At 42.6% G+C, this 25,811-nt stretch overlaps 1 protein-coding gene across 2 annotated transcripts in view; it reads right to left on the reverse strand.

Moving 5' to 3' along the window:
* The window catches only part of kcnma1a (potassium large conductance calcium-activated channel, subfamily M, alpha member 1a), a gene marked incomplete at both ends in the record, with an annotated part of 225,666 nt that overhangs the window by 29,866 nt on the left and 169,989 nt on the right, over window positions 1-25,811 (reverse strand). Inside the window, 11 exons of one of the 2 annotated variants that reach the window (XM_083658630.1) lie at window positions 1,525-1,605; window positions 2,010-2,042; window positions 14,281-14,357; window positions 14,492-14,578; window positions 19,551-19,619; window positions 20,109-20,218; window positions 20,800-20,955; window positions 21,989-22,058; window positions 22,147-22,229; window positions 22,612-22,717; window positions 22,880-22,990. In XM_083658630.1, the coding sequence (XP_083514756.1) occupies window positions 1,525-1,605; window positions 2,010-2,042; window positions 14,281-14,357; window positions 14,492-14,578; window positions 19,551-19,619; window positions 20,109-20,218; window positions 20,800-20,955; window positions 21,989-22,058; window positions 22,147-22,229; window positions 22,612-22,717; window positions 22,880-22,990 (983 nt within the window). The remainder of the gene's footprint in view (window positions 1-1,524; window positions 1,606-2,009; window positions 2,043-14,280; window positions 14,358-14,491; window positions 14,579-19,550; window positions 19,620-20,108; window positions 20,219-20,799; window positions 20,956-21,988; window positions 22,059-22,146; window positions 22,230-22,611; window positions 22,718-22,879; window positions 22,991-25,811) is intronic. The other variant, XM_083658631.1, reaches the window with a different exon arrangement.

The raw sequence follows: 25,811 nt of genomic DNA on the forward strand, positions 1-25,811 counted from the left end.
CCATAAAAGCAGGCTTCATTTTTATCCTATAACTGATGTTGACACTTCATTTTTATTTAACGTCACTTAAACAACTTTGCATGCGCTTTAAACTAAACTGTTCAAAATGACATTTACTTAGCATTTGTGACAAACATGAATTAATTAGAGGCTTCCCAGTTCCCTGACTCAGTGGTGCTAACACTGCCTGCTAGAACAAAGCAGAGACACCGCCTGGCTAAAGCCAGTCAGACCAAATCACGTTCAGTGTCATCTCAAGCATAACGTGTACCACATTACTTTCATTTCAACAAATCTAAAACTATCGCTAATAATTTATAATATTACAAATTTAAAACCTAACTTCAATCATAAAACATTGAAGGAAAATGATCCATTTTGGATTATGCATGGAGATTATCTTTATTTCAAGACCGAAAATCCAGTCATCCTATTGTTATACCGTATCATACTGATAAGAACATTACTGTAAGTTCAGTAATAACCAGTGTTGCCAGGGCCACCTGCTGTGTTGAATACATAGCCTACATCCATACTACACCCAATGCCTACCCAACCAACCAAACAAACAAACACACTCACACACACACACACACACACGCACACACACACACTCCTACTAAGACTAGAGTCAACCCATATGTCTGCATGTACAGTACTGAAGGGGTCAGGGCAAACTGCGGTAGATCTACAAGAGCAGAGCGAGGTGAGGCAAATATCTGTTTGTAAAGTCGACAGGGAGAGGCAGAGCACATTCCTCCCTTTAGTAGGATGGGTGGTTGGTTGGTTGTGAGAACATGGTTGGGTGGCCCCCGGGCGATAAACAGATGTTTATCCCAGCCGTCAGCTGCCTCCTTGATTTACGGAGCGCCACCGATAGCTCCTGGATTCATCTGGCCCTTGTCAAACAGCCACAGCGTTGGAGCGCGCTCACCCACCCTGGCAGCTCCACTGTGCACTCTGCAACAACCCAGACGGCTACTGTCCCTTCCTCACATGCTAATCACATGACGTGCAGGCTGGCCCTATCACATCACCCTGACCCAATGTCAACTGGATGATGGGGCGGAGGAATAACGTGTAAAAATGTTTACTTTTCTATGTGAGCTAAGCTGGCTCCGCTTATATGGTGTTTATTGTTATTAACCAGCTCTGACCCACAGCTGCATTGAAAATGCAAGAAAAAGCCTTCTAGGCCACGCATTGTTGTTTTCTTGGTATGGTTAAATGTAAAAATATGTTTTATATTATGCCTACTGCAATCCCTTTAGTTTTGCCATCACACTCAATAGGCAGTAATTATTCCAAAGAAGATTTTTTTAAATAAAAAATATTTTTTAAATAAAAAAATCTGTCTTTATGTCTTCAAACTAAATCTGCTTAATGATAAGAAATAAATGAATGAAATAAAAAATATACATGTCAAAAGATAGACGTGGAAAAATAGTATTTCAAAACTAAAATGTATTCTTAACCAGTAGAATAAAGAGGAATGCATTTAACAATTATTTAATAAAGATTTACCTAAATTGCAATCAGCTTTGAATCGCACACCAGCCTCTTTTTGACTTCCAGTGTTCCCTGGTGTTGTAGCGCCATCTGCTGCTAGATGCAGCACAATACAAAAAGAATATTTCATAGGGCTAAATAAAATGGTCAAACACAAAATATTTTCTATTCAATTCAATAAATATTAGGGACTCAAAAAGTATGGAGTTTTAAAAAAGCAATTAATTGCATGTCAACATGTAACATGTTTTAATAAATTAATAGGTTATGGTAGACTTAAGCATTGATTTAAAGCAGTAGTTAAACTGTCATTAAACTGGCTTTGCGTCTGTATTAGACATAATTTACGACAGCAATACATTCTAAAGGCATAAGGGGAAACAAAGCAAATACCAAAGCAGTTTTAATCATGTGACATGACATAGAGGCGACTACTGTCTAAACACCGGGAGAGAGGGAGAGCTGCAGCAGAATGGAGAGGGACAGAGAAACACACTTACGTGATCTGACATATCCATTATACTTATATTTGGCTGAGGAGAGTGCAAAGACAAATGGCAGGTTACATAGAGGGAAAAAGGATGATCATGATACAGACACAGGATATAGAGACATCAAAATGAGATGGGATGGGAATTTTTAAAAAGCAAGACAATGATAAAACAGTATTACTAAAATGCAATGACTAGTAGTAAATGCGTAAATAATAATAATAGGTCAAAAGAATGAAAATATTTCTGATGGGGTGATGGTGAAAATATGGGATGATGGTGCAACAAAAAGTGAACCAGAAGGGTGGATGGCATGAACTGTCCAGGCACAGAGAGCAGCATTATGGAGTAAGCCATGCTTTCAGGGAAGTCGTGTGACTTTTGAAATAAAAAAATGGCACTAACGGTTGATTTTTTTTAATTATTATTTTTTTTTGCCAAAGAGCTAAGTTTGAGCTCAACAATGTGACGTTTCTCCTGTAGAAAAACTCATGAAATACTTTGACTTATCATGGATGGATTTGACTCAGAAAGACATGACTGGATTTCAATGAAAAACAATCGTGAGAATTGTGCGATCATAGTGAGGTGAAGCTCCAGGCTGTAGACAGAACAATCAAAGCCACCTAGAGAAACAAAGACAACAACTACATACTCCAAGTACACATCTAACACAACACGCACGCACGCACGCACACAGTTGCACACACACACACACACACACGCACACACACACACACACACACACACACAACAAAAACCACTGAACGGCACTGCAAACAGAGTAGAAATGCAGAGTCTTGAGCTTTTCACCCAGTCTGGATCTCTGGCTTACTGTACATAAACACATCATTGGGAAACTGATGTTTCATTCCTACTGTACAGGAACAGAGGCTCAATTCTAAGTTTAAGGTTTTGAATGAGGTTTAGGGTTGGGTACCAAAACCCGGTACCAGTATGGTACCGGTATATTTAGGCACCTCATTTCGGTGCCATGCCCAAGCTGCTGAGTGAAATATCCACCCTTCTCCGGTGCACCTTCACTAACATTATTGTTTGGAGGGGGCCACTTGAAATCCTCAAAAAAAGAAGAAGCTTTAAATCCACTTTAAATGTAAAAAATGATCGGTTCAGGCACCGGTACCGTTTTAAAAGTATTATTTTAGCACCGGTATCGGAAAATAGGAAACGCTACCCATCCCTAAATAGGTTTGAGCAAGGTCTCCACCTGTGCCTGTTTTATTGAATGGGAATTATAAGAGCTTAGCTGTGGAGGTACTGAGAGCCAGCCATGTATACAGTATTTGTACTGTATACTGTATACTGTATTTGTACTGTATACTGTATTTGACCAGCAGCAAAGGTCACAGTGAGGGCCCAGGGCTGGCCTATGACACAGACCCTCAAACAGGGACCCACAGTGGCCCTGGCATCTGTCTCTAGCGATCTGCCCGTGCCACAGAGGCGGCAGACTAACTGGCTAGCATCTGGGGCGTAGCGAGGCGGCGTATAGCACAGAGGGTAGAGGGGGGAACCAAGCCTGCCTGGTGGACAGGAGCTGTCAGGGCAGGTTTGGTGACGGACCAGCGGGGCCGGGAAAATGGAAATGCAAACATAATTTCCATGTCAGGATAGATAAGGTCCCCAGCCGTGAGATGCAGAGGCACACGCATGCACACACACACACAAGTAGAAGTGCACGTTGTTACACACGCGTCATGTGCACATACACACGCGCGTGCGCACGCACGCACAGCCCCGTAGGTCCTAGACTAGCTTAGCTCTCCCCAGCCTGAGGAGAGTCCAACCCCTGTCTGTAGGCCAGCTCGATAGCACCTTCAGCCATGTCATTATAAAACACGCTCTCAGGTCTTCTCACTGAATGGAGCTAACCTACTGTGATGAGGCACAGAAAGCCCATGTATCTACAAGAAACACACTCAAATCAACTTGTACGTTTGCTAATATCCTCGAATCATTTGTTTTGTATTATTTTAAAACTTAAATTATCTAATGCGTTTGTTTCAGGTTATAATACAGTATAAGTCAATATACACAAAAACACAAGGGAAAACCATTATATTGAACCCTTGCCCATCTATCAATTTATTTTCCTCTATTTAACGTCTTATAAACGCTGGAAATGGCCAATTTTGCTCTCATCTTCTGCCACATTCTCTCCCTCTCCCCACCTCTCTCTCTGCAAATGCTCTCTCTCTCTCTCTCTCTCTCTCTCTCCCTCCCTCCCTCCCTCTCATGGCTCTCATCTCTCAGGGGCGGGTGAGAGAAACACAAGTCCCAAATCCGATTTTCACTCTATTCATTCTTTGGCTGACTGTATTGCCGACCTCGGGATTACTATATGAGCACACGCTAACAGAATGCAAATGAACAAGAGCATGGTAACAGGCCTCTGAAAGGATTCATCTGTTCCATCAAATACAGTATCACATTTTTCCACTAACACACTCTTGTACAGATGCATAATGCAAAAATGGCCGTTAAAATATTGTATCCTTAAAGCCCACTAAAGTAACTCCTTAAAATGCTGCATGGCTCAAAGAGATCCACGTGTCTCCCATTAAAAAGGTATATTATATTTCAATTGAAAAAAAGAGTGCTCCGCTGCATATCTGTGTGGTCTGAATGTGACGAGCATAAGAACATACGGCTGTATTAAAAGAGAGAGTGCTATCCAGGAAATCAATTATCCAAGTGCCAGGCCAGAGAAATCTGCTTCAGATGTAGCAGAGGAGAGCATGACGTCATGTGGATAGAGACGTCTCACTCTGTCTGCTGGAACGAGGACGGCAAACGGGGGAGAGGAAATCCAGCGATCCCTTGTCTGACAAAGCGCCCGTGCACTCTTTCAACTAAACTCACTTTGCTCAGACAAAGTCGGAGTTAAAAAGCGAAGGGGAATCTAAGACCGGGGAGGCTTTCCTGAAATCCTACAGGGGGTTGAGGGAGAAGTGAGATCAGTAACCATGTAATGGCCAGTAATTGGTACCGAGGGATATCAGCGCGGGGCCGAATCTACGAGAGGCCAAGCCAAACTCATCATGGCACGTTTGACACTAATCCAGGCTGAGTCGGGAGACGGTGGGAGAATGTTGAGGAGGAAATCAGATCTGTATGTCTGAACCCAAGGCTTTGATAGCTAGGGCCTACTCCTGCCATGTCTAATTGACAGACAATTTAGCATTTCCCATCCACTCAAAGGGAAAGAGGAACTGGGGCGGCGGGGGGTTCCCTGCTGTCGTTAGCCTCTTACCTTTTCGTTATCAAGCCAACATCACTTTTTTGTCATTCTGGTTGAGCGTTTTTCTCCCCTCTCCTCTGCCCTTATCTATTCTCTTCTCTCCTTTCCTTTCCTGTATCTCCTGTCTCCTTCCCCTGGCCTCCACAGTCCTCTTCACCCCCTCCCTTCTAACCCCTAACTTCTGTCAGCCAGGAGGTTTCAATGGATTTGTTCATTGGGCTCTGAGAGACTACAGGATCTACAGGCGAGATGCATTACTTGAGATCATTTAGATGCATTTGCCACAGTGGTGACTGGAGTTGTATAGGCTGACCAGGATTGTGTGATAAAAAATAAAGTATCCGATGGTGGAGACACACTGGCACTGCAAGACATTTTATAATAATTGCACAACTTTAAGGTCAGGATAAAGGATAAAATGTGAGACTTTCTGCCCAATCACAGAATTTGCAAAGTGTGGCCAAAATGTGGTCAAAATATTATATTGTGCATTCCACCATATCGATTGCAAAAATGATTGTGCGGGGATTTAATTTGCTCTAGAAATAATGAGTTATTGTACTTGTCATCCATCACAAATCACTGTGTTGTAATATCGGTACATTTTGAGGTTTGGCAAAAGGCTGTGCAAGATCTTCAAAACGCCATAATCTTCATAATTACAGTAAACTACACTGCAAACTGTGTACAGTTATTCAGTCAAGTTAAGACAAGACAAGACAAGACAGAGGTCAAATAAAATCTCAAACAAAGGTAAAGCTTGTTCAACCGAAAAGAAAAGTATAGAAATTGCAAACAGTGTTAGCTTGGAGTTTCCCCCAAAACGAAAGTGGACAAAATACAAATGTAACAAACATCGTTATCAACATACAGTAAAACACCTGCAGATGAATATACTTTCACAATAAAGTAACATGTTCCAATATTGTATACAGACATCTTACCTTCAACAATAGAAAATACACCAAACAGCAACTCTCCAATCTGGGAACCCAGAGTCTACTTCGGCATGTAAACAGACTCTGGGACAGCCGTACCTTTTTTTTTAGGCTTCCTGTACAGCGCGGATCTTCCGCCCAGGACTTCTGCCTCCGCGCAGTGCCGCTCTGTTGTTGTACCGGCGAATATAAGAGTTCCGGTCCCGAACGCTAGTGAATATATACGAATTTTTACGTTTAACATTCAAATTAAAAGCGACGCAGTGTACAGTATGTTCTTAAAAGGCACTGCTGCGCGGAAGTGGAAGTCCCGGGCGGAAGATCCGCGCTGTACAGGAAGCCTCAAAAAAAGGTACGGCTGTCCCAGAGTCTATTTACGTGCTGAAATAGACTCTGGGTTCCCAGATTGGCAACTCTCCAATAGCACTATCACAGAACTGCTGGACTGATGCAGCATGCGCTAGCCACATGTCTAACACCTACACTACAGCAGCACCACACAGCCACACCACTGACCCACCACACATATTGAGCTCATGGAATAAATAAATAAATAAATAAATAAATAAATAAATAAATAAAAACATACATACCTGTAAAGATAACTTAATATTCAATAATTAATTAATTCAATAATTAATTAATTAAGTAAATAAATTAAAATAGTAATAATATTAAACAATGTATACTAATAAAAAAGATAGATAGAGTAGATTAATAGACCGCTAAGAAAATAAATGTGGAGATACAGTAAACAAAAACAAAACAAAAAAAACAATAGCCTAAACGATGAAAATATATATATATATCAAAATATAAATGTACATAAGCCACAGCTGGAATTACAATGAACAAAGCACAGCACATAGACGACATTACGGGTTTAACACGGACACGCACGGTGCCTCCGCATGTGACGCACACACAGAGCACACAGCACAGACACGTAACAGCATGTGTTGGGGCGGTGTCACTTACAGGCACGTAACGTGGTTGCGCAATCATGAACAGAGACAGAGGACAGTGGGTAGGCCCTCTGAAGGGGGTCCATGTTACTACAGGACAGTGGGTAGGCCCTCTGAAGGGGGTCCATGTTACTATGTACACTGTCTGACATGCAAGAGCAGTCTCGCTCTGAACAGCCGCAATCAAAGCAACATGCCAGTTTCATTCGTTTGTAGACGGACATCTTGGCTACAGTCATGTTTTGGGATGAGAGGAGAGGAGAAGCAGCAGGTTAATGGCAAAAAGGAGAAATATTCTTCCAGGGGAAGTTGAACGGTAACTTCATCATAAGTGGAAGCCTTTAGCTGCCTGCTCCCACAGACTTGACCCCCGGCTAGAGACACAGTGTAACACACACAGCAACACATTCGAAGCTCTGATGTTAATTTCAGCTTCAAACAAAACCTAACTCACTAAATCATCAAATTGACTTTTTCGACCATTGTCATGTCCAAGAAATAATTAATACAATTTGTACACATTATTGGTGTGATATCATAATTGCTTGTTCATAATCACATAGTCTCGAGAGGTCAAGCTGTGTGCTAAGGCCGTTTATGCCATAACAGGTCAAAAGGTAAAACTATAACAGTGGGGAGAAAGGGGGGGGGGGGGGGGAGAGGGGAGAGGGAGGCATTCAGGGGAGAGAGGCATGAGCAGCAAACTTCATACATGTGTCATACATGTTCATTCAGGGGAGAGAGGCATGAGCAGCAAACTTCATACATGTGTCATACATGTGGACATCCTCTATGCATGTGGCTAAAGGAGTGGATCACGTACCTGTATCCCATCATGCCCTGTCCATGGCATCACACTATTCTACTGGCTACTCTAATAGCCATTTCATGCTATAAGAACAACTGCTGTTTCACTGTGCCACTCCCCGAGGGTAGCTTCACTCAAATGTACATGCGTGCATACAGTAAATGGTGCAACTATGAAGGATGCAAGTAAAATATTGTAATCACCAGTGTATGTGTAAGTGACGATATATATTAATTTGTGTGTAAATTTTTCTTAGAAAGTATCAATTCATCAATATTTGTATGGGTAATTAAATCAGGGGGAGGATGATTATGGATTGGTCTTTTCTCTTTGTTTGTTTGTCCATCTATCACGCGCAATAACTCAGACACAGCTGATTGGATTTGGGCAAAAACGGATTATTTGTTTGTTGGCCAAAATGTCACACAGAGAGACAGAGCACTGATGAGGACGAGCATTTTCAAAATGAAACTGATCGGCTCAAGGGGGGCGGAGCACTGCAGTGACATCAGCGATGTAGCTGAGGCGCTAAATGTGTGTCAGATTTAGGGGAAGCTGGGAGAACTGATGCATTTACACTTACAGGTCAAAGGGTGACACATTTGTAAGTGATCACCGATGAGGGGGCCGACATCACTCATGAGGGGACAACATGTGTAGTGTTGTGTTATTTCTACAGGGACGAGGGCAGATGTAACCGCAATGTCGTGTCAGCCGATCGCCTTGTATCACAGTATTTAATTTAGGCGAGGCTAATTTTCAGTAACCCTCCATGTAGCAGGCTGGTAAACAGGAGGGAGGTGACAGAAGCTGCTTCTCCAAGTGAGACAGGAAGCAATGCTGATAGTGAAAAACCAGCAACGACTAGCCTGCAATCCATGAGCAGATCTACTGGACACTAGGGCTGCCACAAACTAATCACCTATTATTTTAACGATTAGTCGACTAATCGGATCATAAATTGCAGCTTATCGCACAATTACTCAATCGCTCTGATTTAGCTATCATCAACTTCTAAATTTAGCTTGAAGTTGTTTTAGGCATGTGCTAACTAAAATATAATTAAGATAATTGACTCAAAAATAATAATCTTTAATAATCTTTTAATGAACCAGCAGCAGCTTCAGGGGAACAAAACAAAATTTTTTTTTTTTTTTTCAGCTCCCAAAGAACATGCGATGATGTCCATTACCAAATATGTCGGCGACGATTTTGGTAATCGACGTCATCGCGACTAGTCAACTAATCGTGGCAGCCCTCCTGGGACTCTACGCGTGTGCGCATGTGTGTTGTGTGTGCGTACGAGCGTGTGTGTGTGCGTGTGCGTGTGCATGTGTGTGCATGTGTGAAGCCCTGAACTGGACCCTAAGGGGAGTGGGAGTGAAAGTCCCCAGAGCAGCAGCTGTAGATTGCTGTGACCCTGGGCACAAACAGTCCCTGCTCCCCATTCTCTCCTTGCCAGTGTGCAAACACACAGAGGACCAATAGCTGTCTGGCACCTCCTGCAGGGACACTCTCATTGGACAGGGTCTTTCTTTACGTTCCCCTCTAAAAAGTTGCATCTGAAAATAAGATCCGGAATGAAATCATATCGTTTCAGTTTGTGGCAAAGGAAAGAATGGGGAAGCGCCGATCACAAGCCATGAAGGCTTCAGGGACTGTTGTTCCCTATGGCATGCACAAGTGCTTTACGAGCTTTTAATAAGCATGCAGAGGAAGGCGGGTTTGGCCTCAGCAAGTAGGAGAGGTATAGAGATAACTGTTTACAGTAGGAAACAGTAGAGGTATAGAGATAACTGTTTACAGTAGGAAACAGTAGAGGTGTAGAGATAACTGTTTACACTAGGAAACAGTTTGGGGGTATGGCAGACGTGAGCGGTGCGGCTTTCTTTTCATGCTAGAATCCGTTAACTTCAGAGTTTTTTGCCCGGGCGTTCGGGAACACAGTATATGCATGGTACAACGTTGGTGACACATGGGTAGGGAGCGATGGAGAACACAACACACACACACACACGCACACTGACAAATGTTTTTGACTTCACAAATACGAAACTTCTGGCCTAGAGTTCTAGGGTGTCCATTTTCAGGGCAATCCTAACGTTGGATTCAACATGACTGCTGCCCTGATTAACTGTCTGCGTGGGTTTTGGTCAGTCGTCAGCTTCCATAACCCACCGTGGCACGGCATGCTAAAACAGAAGCTATCAGGGCACCATGTTGAATGAGAAGGATGTCCCCAACGACAGCACCATTCTAGTACATCCCCCCCTAAATCAAAGACGACGCTATTCAGCAAGAGTGCAAGGAAAATGAGACCGCTGACTCAAGAGTTGAACTCAAAAGCATCTGAAACATGGATACGTCAAATAACAATCACAAACATACCGTCTTGGGTAGCTTACCCTCTTTGGTAGCTCATCACAATGACAGTATAGAAGAGTACAGCACACAAAGATGATTTTCCTCAGAAAGGCAGACTTTGTGTACAAACACACATCCTTCACCAACCCTCGGTGATTGATACATCATATAAACAGAAAACATCAAGGACTACAAAAATGCAACAAACACAAGGAAATGAATTTCTCAAACTGTAGAATCAGCGTTTGCTGAAATGCGGCACCACAATGCACAGAAACATACACTCTTGGTCCTTGCATTCTTGCTGAATAGGTTTCAGGGGATTTGAGAGTATGTCAGTTTTCCTCTACCGACATGAGTCTGGCATGGCACTGCCATCTAGTGGCAATATAATGCTATGGCAGCTAATACTGTGTATTGTTGGTGGACTTTCCACCCAGTGTAGTGAGTAAAAGCGGACCCAACAACTGTCTGGAATTGAAATGCACAGGACTGGCGCGGTGACATTTCAATTCTGAAAGGCACTGATGATCTCTGGAACTTCAACTGGAGCTGGGCGAGGACCCAGAGTTCTGCAGAACGGGGCTAAGATCACAGCGAAGCGGGGCGAAGGGAGGACCAGATTGTTTTGATTGTGTTTTGGCAACATAGCTCATTAGAACTTCCCACAAGAATATTTCCTGCTCTGTGAAAGTACAGCAGCAGGCAGAAACTGGCTTTGACAGAAAGCAGATACGTTTACATCTCACTGGCTCGTGTTCATTTTCTTCTACTCATGTTAGCTTTTCTAAATCTGTGATTACAGTTTGAGTTTTCAGATTTCCATCACATTGGCTCCTCTACTGTTTTTTGGGAGCGTGACACTAGACAGGGGTTAATGACAGCTAATGACTTACAGCAGATTGGGGTTCAAATAACAAATATGAGTTTGTTTTAATGACCAAATAGTGAGGGGGAAAACAGCTGAGTTCATGCATCTCATCTGATTAAGTCACACTCTACTTCCTTGCAATTTCCAACTAGTCAGAGCATCAGCTGACTAGGCCAGTGATGGGATGGCCTGATGCTGGGGTGAGTTTGGTTTGTGCTGCTACTGGTTCTGGGCTGGTCTGAGAACAGTGTAGTGGATGAGAGGTGGGGAACGGGATGCAGAAGCTACACTGGTAACATGCAACATAGATACAGTTTACTATTGGCTGGAGAGGGGGAAAAAACACTGCACTCTGGGTTAAAGGACACCCATTTTCTTTTTACTCACAATAAATCACTACCAGTGAGTAGTTAAAATAAAGTGGTGTTTTCCAGTGGCAGCAGGGAAGGAAATACATCAAAAGTGTGTCAATGGTCATAAAGAAACATGGAAAACAACAACAAAAGAGAACAAAACAGGCTAGAACAGAACATAGGACAGACTTCCATTGTACTCATGGAACTGTCATCTCCCTGAATGCAAGAACTGCAATAAGATAAAGCATAAAGCCATGTCTATCATAAAGCATAAAGCCATGTCTATCATAAAGCATAAAGCCATGTCTATCATAAAGCATAAAGCCATGTCTATCATAAAGCATAAAGCCATGTCTATCAGTGGGCCCTGACACATGAATACACAGTAGGAAAGTCAAGAGTATAGCAGTTTATCTCCGTTAAACTATAGAGTCTGAAAGGACTGTGATTCTCGCTAACTGGCATAGCAAAAATGGTCTGAATAATTAAGATGACAACAGACAAAGGAAAGAAATGGTGGGTACTGTATGTATTTTAAAGCCAGGCTCTGTTTGTAATAGGCTGCTTATTGTAATTGTCTGTGACCTTTTGTGGATATATAGGATATTCAACTGAATTATTGATCCAGTGGCTTAACATGTTCTGACAAGACTACTGCATATAGCTCATCTAATATTCATGCATTGTTCCTGCATTCATCCTAATGCTATGTCAGCATTATGAAAATCAAGACAATTCATTGAAAAGAGAAATTTTACTGGCCCACCGTGCAAATTGTTGAATTGAACACTTAACAGGGCGTAATGTGTAGACTTTACAGCCTAACTGCACTTGGCTTATTCAGATTGTAAAATGACCCAGACATCACAAATCATCTATTATGCATCAGTGTGTCCTGACAAACCCTGACATGAGGGAATGACATCCTGTCACCCATTACACCTGACTGACATTACATCCATGTAAGGTGATATTCTACCTCAATGTAAGGTGATATTCTACCTCAATGTAAGGTGAATACCTCAATGTAAGGTGATATTCTACCTCAATGTAAGGTGATATTCTACCTCAATGTAAGGTGAATACCTCAATGTAAGGTGATATTCTACCTCAATGTAAGGTGATATTCTACCTCAATGTAAGGTGGTATTCTACCTCAATGTAAGGTGATATTCTACCTCAATGTAAGGTGAATACCTCAATGTAAGGTGATATTCTACCTCAATGTAAGGTGAATACCTCAATGTAAGGTGATATTCTACCTCAATGTAAGGTGATATTCTACCTCAATGTAAGGTGAATACCTCAATGTAAGGTGATATTCTACCTCAATGTAAGGTGAATACCTCAATGTAAGGTGATATTCTACCTCAATGTAAGGTGATATTCTACCTCAATGTAAGGTGAATACCTCAATGTAAGGTGATATTCTACCTCAATGTAAGGTGAATACCTCAATGTAAGGTGATATTCTACCTCAATGTAAGGTGAATACCTCAATGTAAGGTGATATTCTACCTCAATGTAAGGTGAATACCTCAATGTAAGGTGATATTCTACCTCAATGTAAGGTGAATACCTCAATGTAAGGTGATATTCTACCTCAATGTAAGGTGAATACCTCAATGTAAGGTGATATTCTACCTCAATGTAAGGTGAATACCTCAATGTAAGGTGAATACCTCAATGTAAGGTGATATTCTACCTCAATGTAAGGTGAATACCTCAATGTAAGGTGGTATTCTACCTCAATGTAAGGTGAATACCTCAATGTAAGGTGGTATTGTACCTCAATGTAAGGTGAATACCTCAATGTAAGGTGGTATTGTACCTCAATGTAAGGTGAATACCTCAATGTAAGGTGGTATTGTACCTCAATGTAAGGTGAATACCTCAATGTAAGGTGGTATTGTACCTCAATGTAAGGTGGTATTATACCTCAATGTAAGATGATATTCTATCTAAATGAGTGCATTTACATGCAAAAGGTATTCACATGCATTTTTGGCATATGAGATAAGAATTTAAATAGATTATCGTAAATGGGATATGATGTTTCCATGGACCAACTCGAAAAGTATTTATGTCAACTCAGTTGTTTATATTGATCTGTTCAGCTTTTAATAATATGTATAAAATGTCAATTTCAATAAAATATATAATTTCTCACTCATTGTGTGTCTAGTTTCTCTACTCTTATGATCGTATTCATGGCAACACATTCTCAATTTGCATAATTAAGGCAGTGATGTAATGATTAAACCAAAAACAAAACAGGCAAAGACGACACCGCCTAATAGTCTGACTGGGAAAAACAAAAGCAGATATTGATTGTTGATCATACCACAATGGATGTTATGGAAGTTCAAATGCGACCCATGTTAAACACTGGAAGAATTCTGTTCTTTTTCTGGGCTATAACGGTGCGATTATATATACGGTACACGTTCAATTCACTTTGCCAAAGTATATAAGACCGATGAACCAATGAGAGGATATTTGTGGGTATATCAATTCTATGTTTAAGTTTGATATATTAGTGTTATTTGAATTTGTTGACTTTGCCTTGGCAATATGTACTTCTGTATTTCATGGCAATAAAGCATCCTTGAGCTGAATGACATCCTAGCAAAGCCTATAGTGTAGTGAGACAGACGCAGGTAGGTTTTGGGGTGAGGGGTACGGATGGGGCGACACAGAGGCATGGGCTACTCACGTCGCTTGCAGCCACACTTTTTGATCCGTTTGGGGTCTGTGATGTCGTCATGACAAGATTTGCAGTAGAAAAATGCTCTGGAGGAAACACGGCACAGATATTCAACACTTGCACCGATTCAACCTGTCCACCTCACATCATGAGCCAGTGACCACCTCATAGTGATGCAGGATTTCTACATGTTCTCGTTGGTCAAGATGGGCGGAGTTACCTCTTTACTTCTTTGGCATCACTGGCGATAAAGAATCCCAGTGTTCCCTCCTGCATCTTGACATGGTTCCCCGGGTTGATGAGGATGCTACAGTGAGTAATCAGAGAAATAGAGACACCATGCTCGTTAATACCTGAACGACACCTGGCCACACCCACAACATGCTAATCAAGAGGAATGGTACACACACTTCTACAAGGCTTCAATGGGACCTGAACCTGCACTGCCCATACGGGTCTGGATCGGGGTTGTTCATCCGTTTCAACGTATCATCCCGTTTTGAGAGTTGGGACCATAGGTTGGGACGCAAGATGAATGCGATCTGTTATGTGAGGCTACTGTGTGTGCTGCCAGTTATCACAAACACACCGACTTTGGGCGACTTTCTGACATTACTCACAGGGATGGACAGAAAGTGGAACAGCATGATTGGGACATTCCATTTTAATTCTTTGTCCGGGTGTGAGAGGGGGGGGGGGGCAAGGAGGTGGGACAGAGGGGTGGAGCGTAGAAAGAATTAAAATCATGACCATGAGTGGTTTCAGTCTCAGCACTCAAATACAATCATCTAGTCAAACAAATGTTATGATGGCCAGTAAAACATGGCTCTATTGTGTTATTAACTGGTTAGTATTTGACAGTGGAATGTAAGGGAATGAACAGCCCTTGGCCTAGTGGCAACATACTCTGCACTATGATGTAATGCTCTAACAAAACTAACTACACACTACTCTAAGGCCTACAAAATAACCCTTCAGCCGGAGGCAGAACTGGCCATCTTCGGCTGCTCAGAGTCCTCTCTGAACTTCCCTACAGCTGTGCAGCAGTCTCTGATGCAGGGGACAACTGTTGCCAAGAAACTCATTCTGAAGGAATGGAAATCCCCCTCTTCACCTTCTTTTCAAATGTGGTTGACTGACATGACCTCGGTTATACGGATGGATCCTGAGGACCAACTCACTCAAAAAATTCTCGGCCATCTGGGACCCGTTCCTGGCCATACCTTGATAAGGTCAGGGGTGACAGATGACTCGCCCGGCTGGTTCCTCGTGGACCCCTTGCGTAGGATCCTTTGGACAATATCTCTTATAAGTACATAAGCACCTTAAGCGGCTTGTAGCACCACGTTGTAATATTGAATGTTGATCATGTTTTTTTTTATTTTTCTCTCTCTGTCCGAGCCTGTTCGTGTGATTTGTTTGTGTACTGTTTAGAAAAATATAAAATATTGGGGGGGGGGGGGGGGGAATAAAATAATAACTACATACTGCCCCATTGAATTAGTTTGAAAATAGCCAAAATCAGTATCCAGAAAACTATTATTAACTTTTAATTGGACATAATTGCAACAGATACATGATCAAAATGAATAAGCTGTACAATAGCCTCACTTCAGAATATCGCTGGATATGAGAGTTATTGTGTTATTGCGCTATAGTGACTGGCTGTATCATTCCCCATTAATTAGACTGAGACAAGGAACAACACACACACACATATGCGCGCGCACACGCACACACACACACACTCCCTGGTCATTAATGGTTATCTGTGGGCAATAATCATCAATGATGTGAGTGTGACGTGAGAAAGCAAAACACTGAACCCACACACCTTCCAGGGTCACACGCCCCCAGCCAAGGAGCCCAGACGAAAGAGCATCAACATCTCATTCTGCTTCGCTAAACTGTCACCAAAACCCATCTAAGCCAATAATCCTCCTCAAGACGGTTGTGCACTTTGGTCACAAAACTATCGTCAATGTAGGCTTGGGAAAAAACACAACCAACCTGTTTTCTGGCCAGTGTCTTTCTTACCCAACTTGAAATCTAGTCTTAGGCTCAGGGTCCGAGAAGCTGCTATATACAGTACTGTGCCGTATCTTTCCTCTGGGCTCTAGAAAAGGTTACGCTGGAGTAAATAAAGACAAATATCAAGGGGAGCAATTGAATCCATTAACGGACTGCGATCAAACTGATGCAGAAATGAATGTTTCCACACTGCAAGAAGTCAAATGGACATCTGACGTTCGCTCAGATTGAATGGCCCCCAGAGTAGAAAACAGGCGTTACACCTGGCATGCTCTCGAGAGGAAATAAATCAAAGAAATTGATCAAATCAAGACAAATCAACACACATTGCTGCCCAAATCTGAGATTTTACCAGTGTGTCCACTCTTGACTCTCACAGAGCAAGACTTGTGCTTTTTTTTAATCCGGTGCGACTAGAAGCCAAAACTGCATCAAAACCTCATATTGTGAGCAACAAGGCAAGCATCAAACACCTTATGTGATATAGTGTTATAGCATGCAGCTACCAAACAGCGTGAGAAGGACACTAGTCAAACAGAAAGGCATAGCCAGTGCAGTACAGGTATAGGGACAGGTACGTAGATGCAGACGGTTGCAGTAACTTCTGTGCAGTTGGATTGTTTCTCAAACACCAAACTGACAGGAAGTGACCTCACTTAGGAACATCTACTCAAGAGACGCATGAGCATGGTCGTACATGGTGGTCGAGACGCACAGAGATGCACGTACACGCACACGCACACACACACAAGCGCACGTTCACACGCAAACTCGCTCTCCTTACTTTGGCTAGTCACATCCACAAACACACACACACACACACACGCACACACGCACACACGCACGCACACACACGCACGCACGCACGCACGCACAGATGATATACATTTAGCACCGAGAAGATGAGAGGGTGATGGAATGCAGAAATGAATTGTGGAGCACGTATGAACATTGTAGCCTGTATGGTTATATTCAATTTCATTTTGGATCAACTTAAAGGTATCCAAATTAAACAGTGCCATGCTTTTCTTAATGTGTAACATGATCAAAACAAAGCAAAGACTGATGAGGAGGTGCTGCTGGTGTCATAAATTCATGAAAACAACAACAAAAGGGCATGCTGCTATTACGTTAACCGCTGCCTACAGCAATGGAAGTTAGATAATCAGTCAATTTATTTCCAGATTGTATCCAAAATGGAGCAAAACTGATTATCGGTATTTATCTACATCGCATCTGAGGTCTAGAGATACGCGTGTAGAATCTCCTCGCTAATTCAGAGTCAAAGAACCATGTGTTGTTCTGACAATGATTTCAAAAACACCGGGAGTGAAATAATTGGCTGAGAGAGCGAAACAACACTGAAAAAGAACTGAAAAGTGAGAGAAATAAATCAAGCTTAAAAGACACAGCTGATCAAAGATCAAACAAGAGGTAGATACAGTATGGAGAGAGTGAGGTGTTGGCCTTGGTACACCGACAACAGCAAAGACAAAGAAACAGCACGTCTACAAACATGTCCAATTTATCTATCCTCTCTCTGCCTGCAAAGAAGTTAGTGCATTAAGCACAAGGGACACCATCAAAAAAAGAGTTAGAAGAAGAAGCCTGTTTTTGAGATAGCGTTTGGAAAAATATCCTTGGGGGAAACTCCCAAAGTCAGAGGCTTAAAGTGGTGGTAGATTGGGTGGAACTTTGGAAGTAAGATAAGGTAGAGGGCATACCGCTTTCGGCTTCTGCAAACAACAAGAAAAATCAAATAATCAAAAATCAAACAGTTAGAATGAACACAAAAGAAAAGGAGAATATAACGAAATGCCACTTGTGTTTTTCTGCGTATTTAGTAGTTCTATATGGCAGCATGTGGTGTCACACTCTGTGAAAAGACATACAATTTAGTCATAACATGCTTGTCCACAGTTTTGATCGTGAGCTCCTGGCACCTAAAAATGGCTTGCAGTTTCAGGCCTACTGTAAAAAAAGATTATACGTTTTATTCTAGCTGCTGCGGTCATCCTTTGACAAAGGGATGTGTAAATCAAATGGCACTGAGAATAGTGGCACTATATTTTCTAGAAAAGAACAGAGTATAAACATAAATAATGTCTTTGTGTAGCGTTTCCAGACAAACAACATCCACTATAAAAAGGTCACAAAGTTATCAGCAACATCAATTTCAAATAGTGTACAGTATGTCAGCGATTCCAGTTCTAAGATATGTAATGCTATTATTGTACTGCATTACACTGAACTGTAATGTACTGAATTGCTTTGTGCTGCTGCAAGTTGAAATCTTATATAAGAAAATCTGGCAAATCTAAATCTCATTTCATATGCTCAAGCAGAAATGTTTGTATATGATTGTATTGTTAAATAAGATTTTTTTTTAAATCAAAAAAAATCAGGCAACTCCAATAGCTTGAAAGGACTGGTTTTAAGAGTACAAACAAACATGTCTGCTGGGTTTAATCCTAATATTATCTCATACTAGCATACATTTACTGTACGCAACTTGAAATTACATCATGTCAGTGGGATATAAAGTGAAACTATCAAATTACATGTACGGTACATGTATCAAGTAGAGTTTCTCTTTAAGTTTCACTTTAATAACCATCTCTAAACACATAATTTACCATGGAACCTCGTTAGTGCACACAAACATTTACATGGGGGATAGGGGGGCTGGGTGGGATTTGGCAATTGAGATTACTGAGAAATGGTACTTTGTGTTGTTACTGTTGATAAGACTGACACTATAATGTTAGTGGTTGAACAGGGACACATTAGAATCAAGATAAGGAAACAGGTATCACTGAAGCTGCAGTTACCTGAAATAAAAACAAAAGCAAATGGCTATATGTTGTTGTTATTACAGTGCAGTTACGTGGTGATTGAATCATAATTGATATGGAATGACATTGTAATCATATTTCATCCTTGTATGGTTTCGTAAAAGTACCAGACTTGACTGATGCTTCGCATTATCAAATAAGGTTTTGCACTTTTTGTTTTGATATAGTAGAAACAAATTGCACCTAAGCGTATACTTTTACTTGCATGCTATCATTCAGAACGTGATCAAATGTGATAAGAATATCAAGTGCGCTAAAAGTTCCTGGTAGAAGATTTGGCAAAAAGTGTTGACACTTTTATCAGAAAATCAACTTGCAACGGAACACTCAGTAGTTTTCACTGTTACCCAAGTTGTACCTGACATTACTGGAAAAATAATCCAAGATACAAACCTGCTCTCTCTCTGCTCAGACTTGTATTCGATGGCGATAAGCAACAGCTTCAGCTTCACGTAACACAGCCTGGAAAACACGTGTGCAATGTGCACTCATTAGAGAGAGCATAAAGGATGGACCTATTGAGGCCATTTACACCTGGCGTTAACATGTGTTTTCTGCCATCAGATTGCAATCAGATTGCAATCTGATGGCAGAAATGGGTGTCCTCTCAATCCGCATGAAGTTGCTGTATCCAGATTGAGAGAACACATTGCATTTACACTTGTGGTCAATGTGTACACAATGCATCCCTAACCACCTCCGGAGGTGGTTTGGCTGATCAGATTGCAATCCATCTTCAATGTGTCTTGGGGTGTTTACACCTGTACTTTCAAGTGGTCAAGCACAATCTGATTGCAATCTGATGGCAGAAAATGCATGTTAATGCCAGGTGTAAATGGCCTCTTATTTACACCTTTCAAACTCACGCTGTCTCTCACACGCTCACTTCAGCATAGTTGGCTAACTGTCGCTGGTAGTGGGCTGGCTGGGTGGAGAAAGTGTGGTACTTACTCACAGATCGTGGGGAAGGAGAGGCCCACAAAGGCATTGGACAAATACTCGGTGTACATCTCGTTAGCGACTCCTTCCAGGTAATACTTCTGCCATGTGTCCTCCTCAATCTGAGAAAAAAACAAGAGCGCGGAAATGTCACGTCTAGGTAAAAGAGAAAGAAAGAAGTAAAACGCTGTTCTCATTCCAGACCAATGTGGACCAATGTGGTCTGCAGATGTTCCACTGCACCACATCAGCCTGGTCATTATAAGCTGATCCATCATCTTTATGACATGAGAACAGTTCTTTGATAGAGGCAAGCACCTCTTCAATTTTGAGCCGCAGAAACACTGAACACATTCCATACGAAACGCCAGAGTAAAATATGGTGTGCCAGTCTGACTGAGAGCACTCACACGGCCGTCTTTCTGCGGACAAAGATGTCAAAATGTCCCATGGAATTTATTGCTTTTGATAGACCTACTCCGTCTGTCAGCAGAGAACCTACTGTACAAAGAGATACCCTGTCCCCGCTTACGTAAAGCTTGCCTGCCACTGACTGGGCTCAACTGCGAAATAGTCGCCACAGCATCGGAAACACTTATCTCACTTACAGACAGGTAATGCGAGCGCTCGTTCATCTGCATCGCTTCGCTCTGTTGAAAGGAGTGATTGAAGCAGGACGTGCTAATCCTGCGCTCGGTGTTACCTCAATGAAGGACCTCATGGAGAAGAGGTTGGCCAGCATGGTGGACAGGCCCTGCGCCAGACAGCTCTGGGCGATGAAACCTGCCTTCAGCTCCGCCAGGCAGATGGCATCGTCGCCCTCCTTCCAGTTCCAGCTCGGAATGTTCAACAGATGGGCCTTCGCGCAACGGGACGCAGACACAAGAGAGAGGACACAAGAGGTCAGAAGACCGCTCCATGGGTCAGTCTGGACTCCCCCGGCACCCCCCCCCCCAGCAATTTCCAGATATTAGAATGTAACCAGGCCAATCAGGGACCTGCACCGTAGGTGACGTCGTAAACGGCCAATCAGGGATGCCTCTGGCAAAACATTAATGGCGTCTCCAGTGGCAACGATTGGGAAGATCATTAGTAAACACATCCATAAGTGCAGTAATTAACAAGAACAATTTATCAGGATGGTTTTTACCAGGCTATGATTTTGATGATAAAGGATTAGCTTAGCATTTACATTTTAGGCATTTCACTAACACTTATTCTTTAGCAAGCAAAAATAAGAAATGCAAAGGTCACAGCTTTAGCAGCCTACAATATTCCTGCTCAGAGAAGGGATTAAATAAGCGCTAAGCAAAGGCAGTGAGGCAGCCCACGGTTAGAGAAGCGAGCCTGTGACCGGAAGGTCGTTGGTTCAATCCCCGGGACCGGCAGGTTAAATCTGGGTGGGGAAAGTGAAAAGGCAGCGCTTGCCCCTCCCTCATTACCACCACTGAGCTGCCCTTGAGCAAGGCCCTTAACCCCAACCGCTCCAGTGGAGCTGCTCAGTGGCCAACAGATCAGACTGTGGTTGTACTGGTCAGCTTCCAGGTATGAATGTGTGTGTGTGGATGTGAACAGGGCACTCCTGAACAAGAGAGCATTGCTCTCAGTGACACTCTCCTGGATAAATAAAGGTTACAAAAAAAGAAGAGAGAAGGGATTGAGAGCGATTAGACTGAGTGCAGGGGGATATCGGTGTGTGAGGAGAAACTGATGTGAGGTACTGCATGAGAAGATGAGTTTTCAGCCTATAACAGAAGATGACTCAGGTGCTCTGACTGAAATGGGAGGGTCATTCCATCACTGTGGCGCCAGGAGGGTGAACAGTCAAAACCAGGTGACGTAAGCTTGGGGTACCATACTGTACTGGAAGTTGTGTCATATCTAAAACTCACCTTATTGTGATATTGGAGCATCTGTGTGATTATTCTGATCTTTGGATGATAATTCTTGATCGAGATGACTCTGGAAGGTGAAACAACAGGTGGACAGGTTAGGACGAGAAACTTCTGGTGCCGCTCACCAATTTGCACTGATTTCAAAGCGACCGCACCTCATGATGTTGGAGGCGTCCTCGGCGTCGGGATCTGCACAATATTTATTGGCTAGGATTAGGCAGGCATCTGCTGACTCGATCTGCGTGTAGAGGAACAAAGGAAGAGATGAGGAAAAGAAACGCAATGTATCTCAGTGTTCATTTACGAGCAGTGAATTCTTCAAAGAAACCGCCATCTATCCATCCAACATTTAAAGCTTTGAACAGCAACTGTGCTTAGCTCTGGCCATCATTGAGTCACACATCCGCTGAAAGTGCACACAGCCTCCAACTTATAGTCTTAAGTACAATAAAGACGCTGTCTCTTTGTCTGAAATCGTATGACAAGTATGCATTGTTGATTCATCTACTGAAAGCCATTTATCTGATCATCTGTTGGCCAGCTAGACTGCAGTCCAACATCGCCAGTCAGTCTGTCATATCATCCCCATGTGAGGCCAAGGGTCATGCGACGAACTGTACCTTCACACGGGCCAGATCGTGAGGGTTGAGCACAGATCCCTGGTAGAACTCTACTTGGGTAAAGTGGCGTTTGAACAAGGCTTCCAGCTCAAGATTAGGGGAAATACTACAGTAGCACACGGAGAGAAAGGGGGGAGAGAGAGGGGTTAGTACATGTACTACTGTACCAATAGTTCATGTATGCAGTTGTGCCTGTGTGCATTGCTTCGAGTTTGACGCTCGTTACTACGACCCTACACTGTGGTGAGCAAAGGAAAAGTCAACTTACTTATGGAGAAAAACAATTTCTACATTGACATCATCCCTGTCCTTGTGTAGGAAGTCTTTGAGGAAGTTGGAGACACTTTCGAGGGTAATATGACCACAGACCACAATGTGCCTGCAAGGGGGGAAGAAATCATCCTGAGCGGGGCAACATAAATCACTACAGACACTGGCATGCCTCCCAAAGAAAATCACTCTAATCTAACTCTCAAATATAGAATGAGAAATCTATATACATGTCAGGAAAATGTCTTCTCAAAGCAAACACGTAACTGAGTTATATCTTTTTTGCCATAAAAGTGAATATTTTCCCCCCATGTAATGAAAGTGGTTAAATTCTGCACGACAAGTGCAATCAAACACTCAACTCTGAACCACTTTAGAAAACCTAAGATATAATCACACAGCCCGCAGTGGTTGGATTGTCATCCGTTCTCAATATAAAAACTGTCCCTTTGGCCAAACCGCCCCTTTGTGAGCGGAATGGATGTTGACAAAGACATGTACATCAATATACTCGTGCTTTTATACAGGGACATTACTAAAAGCTTCCAAAATGATTTGGAGGCCTGTGGTTGACATCAATTCTAAACAGGACCTCGGAGCATTTGACGGGTCCCTGGCAAGATACAGTAGTGCGTTACAGCCGAGGGATCTGTCAGATGGGGAGCAGGCTGATTACAGCACAGTGAGGGAGAGAGAGCTTCACATTTGATTACAGCAGTGAGGGAGAGAGAGCTTCAGATTGGAGTGATGTTTGAGTTGAGGTTGTGTCCCTGCCTGTCCTCTGACTGCACTCTAGGTAGCCATAGTGATCTCGTCCAAAGGACAGCTTCACACACTCATATGAACTCCAGTGACGGCTCTATTATGAAATATTAACTTTCACAACAGTGAAACTGGGCTGAGTAACTTGTGGTGCTTCTGTAAATATCAGATATTAGTGTCCCAGAACTGAGAGAATCTTTTCAACAAGAATCCTTTCAACTAACATGATCAGACACGCATCATTCACCACATTGTTAATGGTTTTATACTTTTTTTCTTCCATAAATTAGTTCACATTAATGTGAATGTTTTTTTTTTTTATTATAAAGCTGTTTTGACAAGTCCTTCATAATTTATTATTATTGCTATTATTACTATACGAGTTGACAGATTGTTTAAAAGGAAACTCCCTGACAAAGTAAGCCAAATATCAGTATTCAGCCATGTATGATATGCAATTTAATCACAGTAATCCGGCGGATTTAAGACACTTTATACGCATCATTTGCACTGTAGTAAACTGAACTACCCTTCCGGAGGTAAAACTCAGTAGTGTCACCAAGCAAGACGCCAAACCCCGAAATGACAAACCCAAATATGCTCAGCAGAATCCAGTCCTTTGACATTGACATGGATTAGTTTGGACACTCAGCAGACACCCTGATTACCCTATGGAGACCTGTAAGGCAATCTGTGTAATGACAATGGCCCTGTCCCCTACTTAACAGGATGTGCCAGGAGACCAGTCTAGTTTGGAGTCCCCGGGTAAGACTCAGTGTATTAGGTTACTCTTTCCTCAAGAAACACTGTGGTCATGTCTGTTCAAGTCCTTAATCATCAAGCGAGATCCGCTCTAACAGATCTGCTGTGATCCAAAAACATGCTCTCATACACAGGAAGGAAGATCCGGCCAACGCATTAACCTTTAACTGTTGACATCTGACATTTTATAGAACCTTATTGAATTTGGGGACTCGGCAAGTATGAGAGGGAAAATGAAGTCTTTATTGATGTCAGATGAGAACCATAATCCAGATCACTGAGCGCTCTCCTATCCCGTACCAGATGGACCTGGGTAGGGCGGAGCTGAAGTGGACTTGGCGAGGTGGCGGGGACAGACATATTCTGGGTATGGCGGTGCCTGGATGCTGCAGGACATAATGGCCTTCGCAGATGTCGCCTCTGTCCTTTAAGGGGATCTAACGAGCAGGCGTGATTGGATGGTTGGGGATCTAACGAGCAGGCGTGATTGGATGGTTGGCCAGAGTTGAGCGAGAGGCCGTGTGGTCTTACAAAGCTGATGAGCTGAGATCTCTGCGGGCAGCCAAGCAGGACTTGGCAGAAGATGTCGCTCATTTCAGGAGACCAAAAACATCACTCATGTTTTCCTATCTCCTGTGTCCAGATGCCCTGCTCCGAGGGGACAGGGAGTACAGGCGGTTTGTGTGGCGTAGTCTGTGGTTTGTTTGGGTTCGACATCAGGGTATGAGTTGTGCGTAGACAAGCACATATTAAGCACACTGACACAAGCACAGACAGAGACACTCACTCACAAACAGACTCCAAGTGGATGATTTATCAGCAAAGCAAAACAATGCCACTGAAGATTTTTCTTCCTCTTTAGGAAAACTGCATCTGCACGTCGGCCATGATTTGAAAGACACTAATTATGTCTTATGTTTAAGGGGAACTATTGTTAAGATATTATGCTTCACTTAATTGACGTCATTAACGCTGCTGATTATTCCCTCTTCCTGTGTGCCAAGAGTGGCATCAGATTAACATTGTATCATCTGAGAGTTTGTTGGCTAATAAAACACTTAAAGAGGATATGGTAGATAATTCAACCATTTATAATTGCTTCATGACCAGAACGCCCCCCCCCCCCCACCACCACCACCACCCTTGCCTTGGATAACCTCAGTATACTGTACACAGTAATCCCCAAACCAGACACATGACTCAAAAATCAACTGGAGGAGAAAACAAGTACTGCAAGGAGCAGAGATTATATGAGAAAAGCGTACACACCAACTCAGGAATCAAAAGAGGTGTTGTTGCACAGCATTACATTCAAATGCAGGACAAGAAGAAGGAGACATCCTACATGTAGAGCGTGCAGACAGCATGCAGTCAGGGGACATCCCAGGATGTCAGTTGGGGGGGGG

The sequence above is a fragment of the Poromitra crassiceps genome (genome assembly GCF_964638095.1).
Source record: "Poromitra crassiceps genome assembly, chromosome: 22".
In the NCBI taxonomy this organism is placed as follows: Eukaryota; Metazoa; Chordata; class Actinopteri; order Beryciformes; family Melamphaidae; genus Poromitra; species Poromitra crassiceps.